The sequence below is a fragment of the Symphodus melops genome, assembly GCF_947650265.1.
Source record: "Symphodus melops genome assembly, chromosome: 13".
Taxonomy (NCBI): Eukaryota; Metazoa; Chordata; class Actinopteri; order Labriformes; family Labridae; genus Symphodus; species Symphodus melops.
The window spans coordinates 22,955,978-22,974,188 of NC_136703.1; the positions used below are offsets into that span (position 1 = coordinate 22,955,978).

The 18,211-nt window shown below is 43.1% G+C and overlaps 1 protein-coding gene across 1 annotated transcript in view; it reads left to right on the forward strand.

The window, feature by feature from the left end:
* plxna2 (plexin A2) overlaps positions 1-18,211 on the forward strand; it is a 188,986-nt gene that overhangs the window by 158,457 nt on the left and 12,318 nt on the right. The window contains exons 22-26 of the mRNA XM_079360016.1: positions 596-864; positions 10,108-10,174; positions 10,401-10,547; positions 11,425-11,584; positions 14,223-14,326. Coding sequence (XP_079216142.1) covers positions 596-864; positions 10,108-10,174; positions 10,401-10,547; positions 11,425-11,584; positions 14,223-14,326 — 747 coding nt within the window. The remainder of the gene's footprint in view (positions 1-595; positions 865-10,107; positions 10,175-10,400; positions 10,548-11,424; positions 11,585-14,222; positions 14,327-18,211) is intronic.

Sequence of the window (18,211 nt, forward strand, 5' to 3'; positions counted from 1 at the left end):
CTCCTGTGCTCAGGAGCCTTGTTAGCCTCCTCACAGCTCTTTTTTTGGAGTAGCTTAACAAAAAGTATATGGACACGTGCAACGTCTGTCTTCCTTCTAGAACACTGATTATTCGTAACTTGACACTTTGTGTGACAGCTTTATTCCCCAAAGAGCAGTTTGGTTAATGCTACTTTTCAATGCAAAATAGTGTAGTCAAACAAGAAACGACAGAAGTGAGTTTTGTGGCTGTTTCATTGTCTTTGCCAGGAAAGTTTTCGGACATTTGACTTGAAAGTGAAAAGGCAGATTACTCAGGGTGCAGTGCTTTTTAACAGACCCCAGTCAATAATTGATTAAGATCTTCTCAGTTACTTACTGTGAGTGGGAACTTCTGTCTGCCTGCAGTGAAACATGAGCAAGGCTCTTTGGTGCACTTGGCAAAAAAAAAAAAAAAAATCTTTATTTTGTAGGCGACAAGGTCAAGAGGAAAGCAGAAGAGCTGGAATCCTTCTCAGAACTCATCCAGATTCGTATTCATGAGCGGACATATATTATTAAAACAAGTACTGGCTAAGTGTATTAGCAGCGCTAACGTGCGATGTTTTCTGTGCAGGTGTCAGGGAATGGCCAGCAGAATGTGGAGAAGGCCCTGAAGCTGTTCGGTCAGCTCATCAACAACAAAGTGTTCCTGCTCACCTTCATCCGAACGCTGGAAATGCAGCGCTCTTTCTCCATGAGGGACCGTGGCAACGTGGCCTCACTTATCATGACGGCGCTGCAAGGGCGCCTGGAGTACGCCACCGATGTCCTCAAACACCTGCTGTCGGACCTCATCGACCGCAACCTGGAGAGCAAGAATCACCCGAAACTGCTTCTGCGCAGGTAACAAAGCTTTCCGACCGTTATGGCTTTATATGCTGCAGTAATGATGAGGGATTGTTTTGCTCAGGTGATACTACATTTAGGAGTGCTTTGTTTCATGTATTAATGAAACAAAAACAAAAAAATTGTAACATTGATATGATGTTGTCATTTCTTCTTCGCTTGGATATCATTCAAAGAAGAAATGAAATTAATGCTTACAATCATTCTTAATATAATCACACAGATGAGATCATGTGTGTCTAAATCCCTTAACCCGCACGATGGTATGCTATACAACTACTACTGTAAAGATGCTCTATGTGTATCCAGTCATTTGTGATTCTGTACACAAAGGATAGAAATGAATACCTAAATATAGTCCTCATTTAAAAACATGTAAAGAAGCTCAGGGAGGGCAGAGGCTGTAGATACATATAGACAGATGGATGGGGATTGATTCAGAGCTCTATACTCTTCCCTCTTCTAGTTGTGGGTGGATGCATTCAGATTCTCCCTTGTGTTCCAGCCTAGATGCTTCGCAGAATGAGGCTTGTAATGAGTGCTACAGTACGTCTACAGTATGCTGCCGTAAACGCTGTGCACTCGCATCATGAGAAACCTCTGAGCTGTATGCATAATTCTCTGCCGCGCTCCTTCTTTTCCCCCCTCTCCGCTCTCTCAATGCCAATGTCAGTCTCACTTATCCTCCAGGCTCGAGCTCCTTATGAAACATTCAGAAGCGGTTCGACTTATCTATTTTTTTTTTTTTTTCTCTCACTGTGTCTCCAATGTACATTGTTTTCCGGGGGAGTTGGGGTGATGTGCTAAAACTTTAAACACGTCCTAAGTCCTTTCCTGGCTCGGTGGCTCTGTAGGTACAGAAACAGGTGAAAGGATGGGAATATACCTCTTAGAAGTACAGAATGTACAGAACACAGGATATAAAAGACTGACTGCTGTGTGAATCATTTTGATTGCCAAGAAGTAAAATGTTTGCACCTCATGCCATATTTAAGATGCTATTAAACTACAGTCATTGAAACTCAAGAAACAAGAAGTGAAAAAAACAAGATACTGTTTAAACACCTCATATCTGAAGAACAGAACTTTCTGTCTGACCTGTGGGATACCACAGGGATCCATCCTAGGCCCTGTACCGTTCTTCGATTTGACTTGAAAGTACAGATATTTATGTTCAAATGTATAGAGAGGACATGCAGACTCCCTCTCTGTATGTCTCTCTGGCTTATACCAATACTAATATTCAGAGTAAATATCAGCCAGAAAGAAAAGGCTGAGCACAGAGGCAAACACAAAGAGCTTGAAAAACAGACAAGGCATCAAATGGACTTTGATATAACAGTCATTTCACAGGACAGCAGGGCTTCCACGTCACCTCGAAGTTGTCATTATCCCCTCTTCTTATGAGCACAGTGGTGTGTAATAGTTGGGGTTGGGCTGTCCCAGCCTGGAGGGCTAAATGTCCCATAGTTTTGTTTTTGTTTTACATTTCACTCCTCTTTTTGTTTTTATTTTTTTGGGGGGGAAGAATTTAGGGGATTATCGATTTGACATGGGTCTTTGGCTGTTTGTTGTCTTCCTCATCGCCGATGAAGAGAAAAGCAGACAGCCGTGCAAGACGCACACACACACACGTCGAGGATGCTAGTCAAATTGAACACGTCTCTTAGCAGTAATTGTGTTTGTGCCGGGCTCAGAGTGAGGCTGCTAGGCTACGCTTGGTTGCCATTTTTTGCTTTTATTTGCCATTTCTGTCAGCTCTCCCCTACGCTAAATATATATAATTATCATATCATGTGTAATAGGATTGTCATATATAATAGGATCAATGAAGTAACAGAATGCTTTAAACAGATCCTTGTACATCCAAATCAATCTGTTTGATGAGTTTAAATTCCAAATCCCAGCGTACTGGTGCAATGGAAGAGCTTATTGGAATAGAAGTAGAGTAGAAGTTGGGATCACTGTGGATGTTGTTCTGAATAAACTATTAATGAAATTACTGTCCATATTGCTTAAGGAGAGAGCCAACATACACAGGAAGGACCTCTAGGTCGCCCCCCCCACACACACACACACCCCACTTCCTGTCCCTCATTTATATTACAGTGGGTTAAAAGTGCATCCCAAGACATGTTCGAGTCGACGCGAGGAGCGGTGCTTTTCTCAGCTGTCATCGTACTCTCCTTCCAAAGGGGAATATGTCCACAAGCTGGCATGCACGACCTTTTAAGAGACATCCGTAATCACACGGGCACCGCAGCAAAGATGCAAAAATAGTTCCATCTGTCATGACGTTTTAGCATGCTCTCTCCATGTTCACTCATCGACTCGCGGGACTGATCAAAGTTTAATGTGTACAAGATCCAAATACTTGTCTATCAAAGGATAGCGTTGCCGATATGCTTTGTTTGTTATTGTTGACAAAAATCACGAGGAGACCGAAACTGACAAAGTAAAAAACTGTGAAAAAGTAAATGCACTTCAAGCAGATCACATTCCTATTATGTATTTAAATATTTAAAAAGAAAAGTTATTAACTTCCTACACACACATACATGCTTGCTTTAGTTTTTTGAACACAGAAGTAAATAATCTGCTGGGGACTACTTTCAGCTGCAGATATGTTGCTCCTGTGCGTATTTACAGAAACAGGATTATCAATGTGGGGTTGACTGTAATAAATAGTGTGCCCATGTTTATCATATAGCGAAAGAACATTTCACCCATGTGCCTCATACCCTGGTTTAATAGTTTGAGGTCAACAATGGATTTCTTTGGCTTGGAGAAAAATAAGCTACGTCATTCTGTGGCCACACTGGCAATGTTAGTTTGTAGAGGTAAACAAACTAAGGATGCAGGCCGGAGAAGAGATGCAATCATTGTGAAACTGAGGTCTAAAATCGACGTTTTATGTAACAATTTAGTCGTTTTCAAGCTAGTAATTTTGATGTTTTCATAACTTTTTTGGCTTTTTTGGGGGGTCTGTTTTTTTTTTTTAAAGAGCTTTGTTGTCAGTAGTCCCTCCTCATCAGATGTGCCTGGGACATCTTTGCATATCAGGGAAAATATTGTTTTAATAAGCAAATTTGTCCTTTAAAAAAACCAGATGGAAAAATTCTTTCACTGAATGACAGGTTGTTGGGTTTTTTTTTACACAAGGAACTTTTACTTTCAAAACATTCCCCGTCCTCCCCTTTGCTGTCATTATTTTCAACAGCATGTGCTCATATTTCAGAGGGGAAACAGGCAGCAGCAGCAGTACTACGATGGTACAATGTGGTTGCTTAAGTAAAGACGTTATACTTAATTATTGAGCCCTGTTCTTTGTGGTGAGCCCAAGGAAGAAGATGGAGTACTGTACCCTGCCATCTCTAGCCACAGCTTGGCACAGGGGGAAAAAGACAGGAAAAGGGAAGACTTAAGAAGAAAAACAAAAGAGGAATCCAAAGGAATGTGGAAGAGAAGTGGAGGAATCAGATGTACATTTTTTGTTACAACAAAAATCAAACTAATCATATAAATTTATCAAATTAAAATAAGGCCCTTCATGCTTTCCACAGAGAAATGTACAGCATATTAAAGAAGATCTGTTAAAACTCTTTTCTCTTATAAACGTCAACACCGTGTCTCTTCCTGCCTTCTCTATCAACGTCCATTTTTTCTGCACTTCTCTCATACACACTCTACACCTCGGCAGATTATCCTCCTGATGGTGTTATTTTCCCTGCATTTGAGTATTTAATTGCTCATGCACTATCTATACTTTATTGGGAATGATAATGTTAGATTAACTTGTATCCATCTCCAGGCGCTACACTCTTAAGCTTAATGGTGGCTATAGCAATAATGTTTTCAGTTGTTTGATTTGAAAAATAAAAAGTGTCTCTCTCACCTGGTGTGCAGGGCTAAAAGGTAGACAGAATAAAAAGGAGGTTAAAACAACATCGGTTCGCTTCACTGCTGTTAAGTGTCTGCCTGAAACGTATTTTGGCTCTCTGCTGGCAGCAGGTCTGACTTTCGCAGCACTAATACGCTTACAGTAGGTCATAAATATGCATTTCACAGGAATATTTAATGACATTTCCATTCATTTGAATTCCTAAAAGAAGCTGAATGAGCTGAAGTGGTGTATGATAGAATACAAAATGAATCTGTGAAAAGCCTGTTGGCGGATGAAGCAGAATTGAAAACAAATCATTGTGATGTATTCGAGGAATTGTTCAATGGTGTAACATATTCTGAGAATAGAAGAAATGCAGCAGACACTATATGTAGGGCTGGAGGTATTGGAGTGCTGAGGGCAGTTTGTGTATGTTTTATTGTAGCTGCTCTGTTAGCCCTCTAATGCTAAGCTAAGATCCAATTCATCTATAACACTGATTCCCATACCTTAACTTGAGAAACCTGCATGTAATAGCATAATTAGCAAACATTTGTTATAAGACCTGGCTTATTACATTAAAGGACCCATTACCTTAAATCATGTGGAGCACTTTGGAACATGCTAAGCTAACTTTAGCATCACTCTCATGAGGGCCATTTCTGTATCCTATCCATTATCTTTGACCACTTACCCCTGTTTGGAGTTGTGTAGATGATACAACAGTGGCAGGCTCAAGGGGCTTCCCCGAACCTGTACCGAGAGCTGGAGACAAATAAAACGTCCAAACAGCCAATCGCAGAGATTCGTCTCACTGACCACTGATGCTAAAAAAAGGCAGATGGGTAGCAACAAAGCTCGTCACCCCAGTTTCTGGGAGAAGAAACTCTGCTCTCATTGGTATTTAAAGATTTTGCGGTGCCTTAAGCTTTTCTTTGTCTTGATGGGGAAAGATTTGAGCCCACAGCAGACACTTCCATTCTGCTAAAAGCTCTCTGAAAGCAATATCTGAGCTTTGACGACGTGTTGGATTCCCTCACTCTGCATGCGCTCAGTGGAAATGATGCTTCTCCTCATGCTGTTTGGATTGTATTTTGCTACATTTGTGAAATATGTCCACTTTCTCCGTATTATAAACATCTTCAGCGCTCACCCCAGCCTTCCTAATCGAGAGTTTTTGCCATTACCGCGCTGCTCTCCCTTTTTCCTCATCCATTATTACAGACACTCCTCATGTGTTTGATGATCCCAACCAAACCTTCATTGCTTCTTTTCTACTATTATCTGTTCTCTCCATCTTCTTCTTAAGTTTTACCAAGGCTGCTCTTTTTTTTTTTTTACCCATTTCCTTTTCTTTTCGTTGTAATGTTCTTTTAATGGAATCACAGAACATTGCTTCCATCACCTTGAGACTTTTCAATCTTGTATTATTTTTCTCCTCAGCATTTTTCTAATGAGATTTCCGCCCATGCAGAGCAATGGACTACAGAGTTATTAAGAGAGCGAGTATTGTGTTTGGCATTAGTCTCATTGAAAGACATTCCACTGCCTGCTAATAAACCACCCCCAACTCTGCCATTAGTAGAGCGGAGATTGGGGGGCGGTGGGTGTAAGAAGCCCCCTTTTAAACACCATGTGGGATAATGAAATCCTGATGTTCATTAATGAAACTCAATTAATAGAAAGTAGGAAGTGGAGGCAGCTGAGGAGGAGGAGGACAAGAAGAAAGGGAGAAGGAGGAGAACAAAGTACGTCTCCCCCCGCACATTCAAAGGGAGATATATTAAGGGGGAGTCTGCACAGCCCCCTTGAAAAAAAAAAAAACCTTTATTTGACTTCCTTCTTTGGGACTTGCTGAGCTTATTAAAAAGCTTAATAGGTTCCATTAACTTCTAACACACTCAAGTTTAATGCAAGCTGGGAGGAGAACATGGTAAGCAATTGTGTGTGGGGGGGTGGGGGGTGAACATGGATTCTCTTAGAGGAAGGAGGGCAATTACAGGGGGATTTTGGGTATTGTCCAAAAAAAAAATTTTTAGGTTTATTCAGCGTGAAAATGCAGCCTCAGGCTCTCGTCGTGGCTCCTTATTATGTTTATGACTTTGTCTGTTTTGCAGCTTTGCAAGGTTGAGCTCCTGTGTACTGTTTGTCTTCCTTTCGTTTTCTTTTTGTGTGCATACCTTTCACTGTGTGTTTGTTTATTCAGAGGAACAATAAAAGACGTTGAATTAGATAAATACAAATGGACACTTCCTCCAATTATAAAAGTGAAACCAATGTGACTTAAACCTGCACTCTTTGTAACGACCACTTGGTGGAGACTTCAGTAACTTTGCACAATTAGGTATGACTGTATAAAGCCAGATGAGAAATAATGTCACATCTTAGATGATGTATTGCCCAATTTAACATTATTCTGATGACTTTTTGCTCCCATTCGCTTGTTTGCGGTGCTCTTAATGACAGCCTGTGTTCTAATGAGTATATTATAATCCCATTTAAAGTAAAATCAACGATGAGGCAAAGATAGCTTGAGGGCATGGCTTCTTGTGGTTGGCATGTTGCTACAAAGTCAAATGACAAAATCCAGTTTCTTCCACTCATCAGATGCCGGGTCGCGTTGGCAGCAGGTGAAGTAGGTCAACTTAGACTTCCATCTCCCCAGCGATGCTTTGCAGCGCCTTCTGAGGTGCTCCGAGGCCAGACAGGATATATAATCCCACAAGCGAAGTCTGGGTCTACCAATGGGGTCTCCTCCCAGTTGGGCGTGCCCAGAAGACCTCCAAAAGATGCAGGAACCAACTTGCTCTATTGTAAACTCCCTCCCTGTCTGAGCTCCTCACCCTATCTCTAAGGCTGAGCACAGCCACCCGACAGAGGAAACTCCTTAAGTCCACTTTTATCCTCGATCAGCAAAATGAAAAATCTACACTGTCAAAATTGGGCCTCAGATGTTAAAAGTCAAACCGATGTAATTTCTTCTTCTTCTTTTTTTACAGAAATAAATAGACTATAAAGCAGGCCTAGTGTAGGACATAGCTTTATGAGTTGCTAAAATGAGGTGGTTTCATCAAGAGTAGGGACGTCGCGATCAGTGTCAATATGGTCATAAGATCAAATCAAGATGGTGACAAATGAAACGTCAAACTTAAGGCTTCAAAATAAGAGTTCAGGAACGGGTGACATCATGACGGTTCAGCCTGTTCTTTTATAAAGTCTATGTCAGCTTTTCAGAAGTCTGTAGTTGAAACAAAGAAAATAATCTACATCTTTCCCCCTTCCTCGCACATCACACTTTAAATAGACTGTCATCCACTTCTCCTTTCTGTCAGCAAGCTGCCAATAGTCTGGCCGATACACAGTGTTGTTTTCAAAGGGGTTCCCCCCCAGCATCGCAGCTACACAGCTCAACTCCCCAAACAAAACAGAACCTCTGCTCCACTGTCTAACAACTGCAGAAAAGTTCTGTGTTTGCTTTTAAGAAAGGAGAAATCTCCCTCAATCTCCATTTAATGAGACGGAGAGAATGACAGACACTTTGTCTTGTCTCAGTGAATAAAATGTTGGCTGTCTTAACCTCCTCTGGCTCAGACAGTCCTTCTGGGACTACTTCTCCGGTCCCAGACTCTTACTTATAACCCTCAAACACGACTTTACGCAATTATCTCCATAATAGTCGTAATTTCCCTTTAGGTCCATTCAGATCCTGAATAGGTATAATCATCTCTGGCACTATTTAGCTGTAAGGAGACGGAAGCCTTCTCGCTTGTCTTTAATACCTGGCTGCTTCGATTCCTTCTAATCCTCGGTTCAGCTCAGCGAGGCCTCTCCATCATATGTACACCCGAGTAATCACAGTCATTTTCTGCGACATTAACATTTAGTCTACTGTTCAATGCATTGCCATTTATATTCACAACAATTGAGTAGAAAGTGATGGGGAGAGGTTACCACCATGTGAAAATCACACTGTTAACACAGCTAATCTTGTATTCTTAAATCGTGATCACTGCATGAGGCGGCTATGAAAGAGCTACTGGAGCTGACAGCGATGAATGTGTGGACCCAAAAACTTTAGAGCTGGACCGATTAATCGTTCAGCCGATAATACAGCCAATATTAGCATAAACAGGAAATATCATTTTTGGCTAATTTTGTCGAATATATTCACCAATGTCACTTAATTTATTCAGCAGCCTAATAGTAATAGTTTGAGTGTACAGCACTGGAATGTGCTTTAGAAAAAAATCAAAAAGTCTTTTCATTTCACTTTTTGTTGCTATTCTCTGAGGTTGCCAGTTGTGTTCTTGAAAGTCTCCTTTAGAGTGAATGTAACGGCGTGGGGAAAAAACAAAATACATTTGGAAAATACTTTTGAGTTTCAAAGGAAATCTCAGTGTTTGTGCATGAAGGGGTTAATCCTCTCTGCATGCAGGTCAATCAGACGAGTTCGATGAGCAGGACAGACATTTTTGATTTTTTTTTTTGATAGGATGAGGTGCGAGTTGTTTTCATTCAGCTCAGGTGCTCGTCCACACGAGCTGCACAGACTCACCCTTTCATCTCAGCTTCATGCTTGTTAACCGGTCCCACCTGGCTGTATGCAATCTCTGTCTTTTTTTTTTCTTCTAATTCTGTTTCTCTCCTCTCCCATGATGCTGCTAATGAGGCAGAGGGGCAATGTTTGTCCAGCATCCAGAGAAAGATGTGAGAGAGAGAGTCATGAAGGAGGCGTGCGCAGCCCCCTCTCGTGTGCTCTCTGGTAGAAATAGTGGAGAGGTCATCGCACACTTGTGTGTTTTCATGCCCAATCAAGCCCGGCAGCAGGCTGCACCTCCGTGTGTGATTGACTGGAGGGGGGGGGGGGGGCACAGGAGGTGAGGGAGGGGAGGAAAGGATGAAATGAGAGGAGAGGAGATGGTTTTGGCTGTGATCAGGCGTTACCTGGCTGTGACAGCGCTCGTCTCTCTCAGCAGCTGAGGCTTGTCACAGCTGCTGATGTCCCGCTGTGTGCAACCACACGTGAACACACACACACAAACACACACTCATACTCACATCCCATGCATACACACTTTTTTTTTTTTTTTTTTTTTTTTGCTGCACGCACATGAACCATGCAAACACACATATGCCCTCTGTCTGCTGCGCTCTGTTCTGCTCACTCACTGTGACCACAGCGTTTCAGACAGTACACGAGCAGGATGCACCCGCCCAGGATACCGAGATAACCTTCCTGAAGTCTCGCACATAACTTCATGAATTATTAAAGCGTTGTATTATCTGAAAGTTTGAAAATATGGAGGGACGAATGAAGAGTTAAAATTTGTCTTCCTGTTTGTTTATGCACATTTCAGGACTGAATCTGTTGCAGAGAAGATGCTTACAAACTGGTTCGCCTTCCTACTTCACAAATTCCTCAAGGTTAGTACACAAAGCAAAACATGCAGTGTGTGTATGTGTGTGTGTGTGTGTGTGTGTGTGTGTGTGTGCCTTTACAAATACATATATAAATATCCTCTGTGTAAATAGTAGAATTAAGACTTTAAGAGGTTTTCAGTCATTTTAGTGTTCATGCTGCGACGTTCTGTCATGCGTTAATCTGTGTGTGTGTGTGTGTGTGTGTGTATGTGTTCTTGTGTGTTCACAGGAGTGTGCCGGGGAGCCTCTGTTCATGCTGTACTGCGCCATCAAGCAGCAGATGGAAAAGGGGCCCATCGACGCCATCACTGGAGAAGCCCGCTACTCCCTAAGTGAAGACAAGCTCATCCGGCAGCAGATCGAGTACAAGACTCTGGTACGACACGCTGCAGACAGACACTCAAGAAGCCTCTTCACAGACTCAGAGCACACATCATGGACAGGCACATGTGAACTCACAAAATGCAAGCTTTCTTCAAGATTCTGCCAGTGTTGAGGTCCAAACACATTTTTTGAATGTTGTTTCGATGTGCTGAAAGTCGTTTTTTTTTTTGTTTTTTTTGCTAACGGATAACCCTTCCAAAATGTAGACTTTAAGCATGTACCCCTCTGAAGAATTATTTTTGACACCTGTCAGGCATGCCTTTCTGCTTAATGCTCCAAAAGTCCTCCAACGTCCACAGCATGTCAATCACGGATTGAAGCGGCAGAAGACTTTAAATTAGGGGTGTCAAACGATTGATTTTTTTTTTTTTGCTGCGTGTTTGAAATGCCATTATTTATCTGTCTCGCCTGTCTTAGTCTTTTTTTTTCCTATTTAGAAATACATTAACTAAATAAGCCAGAGGCTCCAGTGTTGGTCCAACAACAGGCTAGCTGGCTGTGAAGAACACACACACACACACACACACACACACATAGAAACTCACACAGCCAGCATGTGACATGACAATGCTCTGATTGCTCCGACTGGGAGTTTGGCTCATTACGTGCTAATACCCCGGCAGAGCTGGAAATTGGTGTCCCGCCGAAGGTGTGAAATTAGATTTTGGGTTGCCAGCGAGAGCGGAAATGGTTTTCTCGGAGCTCCTGCCATGCTCCGAGGAGACTTTAATGAGAGCGAAGCCCTCGAGTTGGACCCGAGTCCAACCAGTATCAGCACCCCTCGAGCCCTGTGTCTCTCACTCTTTATTTCCTTCTGTCATTTTTCCTTCTTCTCTCTCTCTCTCTCTCCCCCAATCTGCACCATCCAGATTCTAAACTGTGTGAACCCCGATAACGAAAACAGTCCAGAGATTCCTGTGAAGGTGCTGAACTGCGACACCATCACTCAAGTGAAGGAGAAGATCCTGGACGCTGTATACAAGAACATGCCGTACTCTCAGCGGCCGAGAGCTGTCGACATGGACCTCGGTATGGCACCAACTCTCATTTTTACCCACACACGCTGACACACACACACAGAGAGAGCCACAGATGCAGTAAGCAGGTGTAAAGTCCTTCACACCTGCAGATTAATGTATCAGTGAGAGAAAAGCTAGCCATGTGTACAGATTATCAGTGCATTAGTGTGATAAAAGCTGTGTTCCAGCAGCACAGCCAGCGTCAGTGTGCTGCTGCCAGGCCTTCTATCAGACTGACTGACAGTGAGCGTGCTGCATCCCTCCGTCTGGCTGCTTCAGCTGCCCGCCGGTGCCAATAAGATGCAGTAGATTGAGACAGAGGAGAATGCATATCTTTGTGTGTGTGTGTGTGTGTGTGTGTGTGTGTGACGTAGCTGTCTGGCTGACCCAGGTAAGAGCTGACAGACGGGCTCGGCTGCCTCACGCCGGGCTCCACTCCCACGCAGTCTGCCACTTTCATTCTCTCCCATCCGTACCTTTCCTTTTCATTTTTCCCCCCTGTTCCTCTTTATTTCCCCTCTTCAGCATAGGGTGGAGAAAATTAAAATGCCCTGCCCATGGCTGCTGGAAATCCCACACTTTGTCCATTCTCCACAATTTTTCCTCCTGTCCTTCTACTGTTCTGTCTTTGTTCTCTTCTGTTCATTTTTCATTTGGAGCTGCGACGATGAATCACCGAATCGATTCATCGGTTGGATGGAAATTAATCACGAGTTGTTAGAATAGTTGATGAGGCGTTCCAGTCAATTTTCTAGCAAACATGTCAAACATTTACCGGTTCCTGCATCTTAATTCTAACAATTTTCTGCTTTTCTTTGTCATGTATGGAGTTTGGGGTTTTAGACTCGCTGGTTTGACAAAGGAAGCTAATTGAAGACGTCAGTTTCAATTTTGGGAACTTTTGTTCAGCTTTTTCCCAATTTACGACTTTTTGTAAACGACAAGATTCGACAAACAATTTGCGAGAATAATCAAGATTAATCAGAGATTAAAATAATCACAAGTTGCATTCCACTTTCTCGCCCTTTATCTGATGCCTTGAAAATAATTGAGTTCGCTGCACATGGGTGTATGTGTGTTTTTGTTGTTGAAATGTGAGACGGTTGCCAGGCAGCGGTATCATGTGGTCACCTGGCAGAAGCACACAGTAATAAAGGCCAGTCAACAGAGGAGAAAATCAATGATCACTCCCAGTATGAGCGCCTCAGTGGCTGTCCACTTCCCCGTCAACACCCTTATTATCATTTCATTACCCCACAACGAGCAGCTCCTCTCCCCCTCCCCCCCCCTCCCCCCCTTTTCTATTTTCTTTCTTTTAAATAAGGTGATTTTCTCATCCCTCCTTGTCTGCTCTACTCCACTCGTCTTTCTGACCCTGACGGGCTAACTGCTGCGTATGCTAATGTCACGCCATTCCTGCAACACAAGTACCAATTACAGCGTGGAGCCTGCCTGCATATACATCTCGAAAATGTTCGTGTGTAATGTTTAATTAAGATCCGCGTCAATCCAAGTCTGTGAGAGGAGCTCGCACACACGCTCATAAAGAGCGGTGCGAAAGCCCCACTTTCTGATATCTGCTGATGTGTTCATGTGTGGAGAGAACGTGTGGAGTCATACAGGTGGATGTTTCACTGAGTCAAACGCGCGGGCTTGTTGTGAGCTTGCTCTAACATAAGCTACAAAGAACACACTCTGAAAAAAGTTGAATTCTGGGTAAAAAGCAGCCCATGAAAATCCAGATTTTGTAACTAAACCTGCAAACAAAAATAAAAATAACATTGTAGAAAGCGCAAAGAACAGAGTGTAAGAATCCTCAGCTTTGGTTTTGTACACAATGTCAAACAGTTAGACACAGGCAAGGATTTCTCATGTAGCTTCTACAAAAAGCTTGCGACGGCTTCTCAGAACATATTTGAACGAAAAACAATGATTAAAAACTGTAAAAAGAATTTACAGATTCAGAATCACTGTAAAATACAGAATATGCGTGTACAGCATTAACAACAGCGTGTGTGTGTCTGCATGACCAGTACACCAGAGGCAGTGTATAAGACGCAGTCAAGTTTTTTTAGATTAAAAAAATAGTTGTTCAAAGTTTCACTGGATTAAACGCTACACAAAAAAAACTACACCCAAACATTGCAGTTCCGAGTTCCTTGAATATTGATTTGATTTCTTTTAACTTGCACCTAAACTTTCTTTTACGATCGAGGCTGTCGTGGCGTGCAGATAATCCTTTAACTTTAACAACTCCCCGCTGCAAAAGTTGCAGACATTGGAAGTAATGATAAAATAAAAGGATCATCAGGGGTGTTAGTTTTACTTCCATTCAGCGTTAATGCAGCATCAAATCCCCTCACAGAAGCTTTAAGTTACTTTTTTTAATTTAATTTAATGACTTGTGATAAACTCCTCCCTGTGAAAACTCGACAAAGGCTTAAAGCACACAGCTCTGTACTCCAGCGTAGCCACATGCTAACTCAAAGCAGATGTGTGTCTCTACCACATGGATGTTTTCATAGATGTGACACCGAACTAAAACCACCAGTCAAACCAAGACAAATGACTTTATTTTTCTCGGCTAACCATGATGTAGAGCTTGCACACGCGGTTGTGTATAACTCAGTGCGTTTGTTTTTTCTCAGAGTGGCGCCAGGGCCGGATGGCTCGTGTGGTGTTACAGGATGAAGACATCACCACCAAGATAGAAAATGACTGGAAGAGACTCAACACTCTCATGCACTACCAGGTAAACACACGCACAGGCTTTAGCTGCATATTTTCCTTAATTAACTCTCTAACTTCACTTTTTTTTTTTTTTTATCAAGAAAGGGTTCATTTCAGTTCACTTTCCGACACAGCTTTTATTATGGAAATTGTACCACATACCTTGCCCAACTTTGATGTTTCCTGCACTTGACTTTTAGGCAGCCAATTTTTAGCTCCTCATTTGCATGCCCTTGCCTGGCTTAATCCAAGTGACAGAATAGAGGACAATTACTGTACAGGTGGCAGGCGAGATGAACCCTCAGCTTCTCCGACGACACTCCCCCCCCCCCCCCTCCTCCCCCGCAGAGAGGAAGCTGCTCCAGTCAAGAGGATAACATCTCTCTCTCTTCCTGCCCCTGTGACTTTTTCGCTGGCAACAATTAGTCCTGCTGTGCTCGCCTGCTTTCCTCTCTTGACAAGTAGAAGCTTGATTCACACCCTACAATTTTTGTGCTCATAAATGCAATCTGCCTACCTCCAAGGAGAGGTAAGAGGGAAGCTTAAGAGAAGGAAAAAAAGGAAATAGGAGGAATTCTGCATTTATTTTTTTTCAGGAGAATTTATAACTGCTGAAGTTGTAGATAAAAACGCGGGGAGTTAAAGAAAGCAAGAAAGTGATGATAAAGAAGAGTAACGTCTAATGACACGGGAGGAAAAGAAGGAGAAGGCAGTCGTCTCCCCAGGTCGTGAATCTTTCCCAGCGTGTTTTCAACCAGCTCTCATTAGTCAGCCAAGGGAGACCATCTGCTTAAAGACTGCACGAGTCTCGACTCCTGGCTAGCGCAGAGGCTGCAGCTGTGGTAGGGGGCTTGAAGACCAGGACCTTGTGGCAAGGGGGACAAAACTCCATATAGAGGTATACAACTGGTAAAGTTAATGCCCCCATGCTGGCGGGGGGGTCAGTCTGACCTCACGCCCCAAGCAGAGCGAGCAGACTCATTGAACAGCTGCTGGCATCATTAGAAGAAGGGACACATCATGGCGTCCTTCACACAGGAGCTGGCACCATGCAGCTTCTTTCTCCTTTGTCTTCACCCTTTTCCGCCCTCACCTGCATGACCTCCACTATATCTCTGTTTAGACCCAAAGTTCCTGTGACTAGTTCAAGGAGCTTCTTCTTACAGTACTAGAGCTGTGTTTTAACTACAGGAACATTCTCCAGGTACCAGTGAATTTAGATCAGTAGTACCACCTTGTTTTATCTTATCTACCTCCAAACGCTCTCTGCTAGTGTTTAGTGACTTGGTTATAGGACTTGCAGCTTTGATGGTTTGTGACTGCTACTTGCAGCATTCAGAAGACTTGTTTAATCTAAGTGCCGAACAGAAAACAAGGCGTGAAAGGTTCAACTCGCCAGTGTTTGTCTGCATTTCTCGTAAAGTCTCGATTCAGATTAGTCAAATGACTTGTGAATCAACCAAACCCATATTGCATCAATCAAGAATGTTCAGTCCTGCAAGGGCCACTCCAGGGGCAGCGAGTCTTCTGAACGATGCAAGCACTCAACCAATCAGAAATGCTTCGAACCATGGGCACGTTCTCACACATCCAGAGGACACCCACCCTACCTTTAGCAGGGACCTTTTGAGGTGTAAAGTAAAGCCGCCCCCCCCAGACTTTATTCTGACCCTGGTTTTTGCTGTTGACATGCTTTAGATTTCCCCCCAAGAGTCCTTCATAACTGCCAAAGTTGCTGCAGCAGAAACATAACCGCAAATATTCTCTCTGGATCTCCAACTCGTTAACATTTTTCTTACCCATTGATTTTCTTCTCGCCCACTGACTAGGAAAGAGCATCCTTTTCTTGCCTTTATTTCCTCCTGTGTCCCTCTCGTGCTGTAGAGTACCTCCTCTCCTCTTGTCCTCTGAAGTCCTTTAATCCTTGATGAAGCGGTGCAGTTTGCTCGCACCCACAACATAATGGCCCCCTCTGTTGTTTTTCACAATCCTTAGCATCGCAGTCTGTCTGCCATCGTTAGCCAAGGGATAGACGCTACAGGGCACACAGTCGCACGCCTGCGGCCTCTTTACTTTCTCTGGCAGATCATAGAGCCGCTATTGATCACGGATCTGAGGGTCCCTGTGCAGAACGTAAAGCCTGATATGGTGACAACTTCAGAGGAGACGCTGGCCGTCTGCAGGGGGACAAAGAGAAAGAAGGATAAGGGCAGTGTGGAACGACGCAGACTCTTGTGCATCGTTACTGTTTTGACGAGCTGGCAACGGCCCCTGTCAGTGTGTGTTTGCATCACACACCCTGCCATCGCATTGGCAGCTGTAACTGCACATCTGGCTGCCGATCACAACAAGGGAGCACAGCTCATTAGGCCCCAGAGTGAAGGAGAAGCTCCGAGTCAAAAGAAGGAATATCGAAAGGGGGGGTCTGAAATATGCAGAGTGAGACCTAGCGTCGCCCAGAGTCTTTGCTAATTCTCCCATAGTAGAGACACGCGGACCAGACAGAGGCATTTAAATTCATAGGTGCTCACAGCAGCTGAAGAAACCCCACTGGCTACGTACTCCAGCCACATGGGAAATGATGGTTTACATAACCTGGATATGGAATGCACACCTTTCCCAGCCTCCTCCTGCCCCTAAATTAAAAACATAAATGCAAACATTTAAATGTCATCTTTATTCATCACCTTTGTATTCACAGTCAGGGGACTAAACTCCCTCCTTCCCACCCTGTGCTCTCTATTTCTGTATTTTTATACAGTCTTTCTTGCACAGATAGGAGCACACCAAATATTTGCAACTAATGCCTTTATGCACACAGACACACACACACACACACACACTCAAAGAGCAGGTTCAAACAAGAGTTGAGATAAAAGATTCATGAGATTGGAGACTTTGTGGCTGATTGCTGATTTGGATCTTTTTGTTGTTTAATCCTGCTCCCTCTTGAAGGAAAAGCGTTTCATCACACCTTCTTTCTTCCTCAGACACAGCGTGGTGTAACCTTGCTACTGCTGGATAGTATCCAGGCACTAAACAGGGATCCCAAAGACTTTCATATCAGCTGAAAAAAGACAACTCCTCCAGACTTGACTTACTTTTGGGAGACGGCAGCAGTCGGTTATTTATGATGATTGAAAATGCTGACAGAGCTGTGACGTATTCACCAGGGCACTGTTAGAGTTATTAATAAAGTGTTGATTTGAGATGAGTGGACTGCCCCCTTTATTAAAGGCATTCTGATCATCATTTGGTGCATCCATTTGTGGGGAAACATTAGCAGTATGTCTGGAGTAATTTCCCCAAGGGTGGACTGGAATCCACGCCCGCTGCATCCTGGACTACATCTCTGTATGTGGATCGCAACAAGACCACTCGACTATACTGATTAAACCCTAAACTATTCATACACCATATTACACACACTCCAGAAGTTACACTGAGGGTTTTCTTTATTTGGGGTTTTCTCTTTTTTTATTGGCAGCGACTAAAGTTCCATTTATGATTTCTTCTCGTTGTTTAATAAGTGCTGAGCATTCGCAGATTGGCGAGGGTTGGTTCCCTGCATGGAACCGAGCCTTCGATGGTTTTGGTTGAATGCAATCCAAATGTTAGAATTTAGTCTTTTGTAAATCTCTGTGACTAGATTTCTGAAAATAAATTCAGAATCCCTCGGGTGACAATCAGCAAACAGTGTCAGGATTGGGTGTGGAAGCTGCGACCAGTGCGACAAAGACTGAAGCCGGAGCTAAATTGTCTCTCAATGTTTCAGGTCAGTAAAGTCCTGGACTAACTGAGCCTGAGAATCATGGCTGGTGTCACCCACGGCTACATTTTTGACAGACATTAAGTGATCGGTTCAGAAAAAAATGTATCCTATAAAACCCTTGTAAATTCAATCACA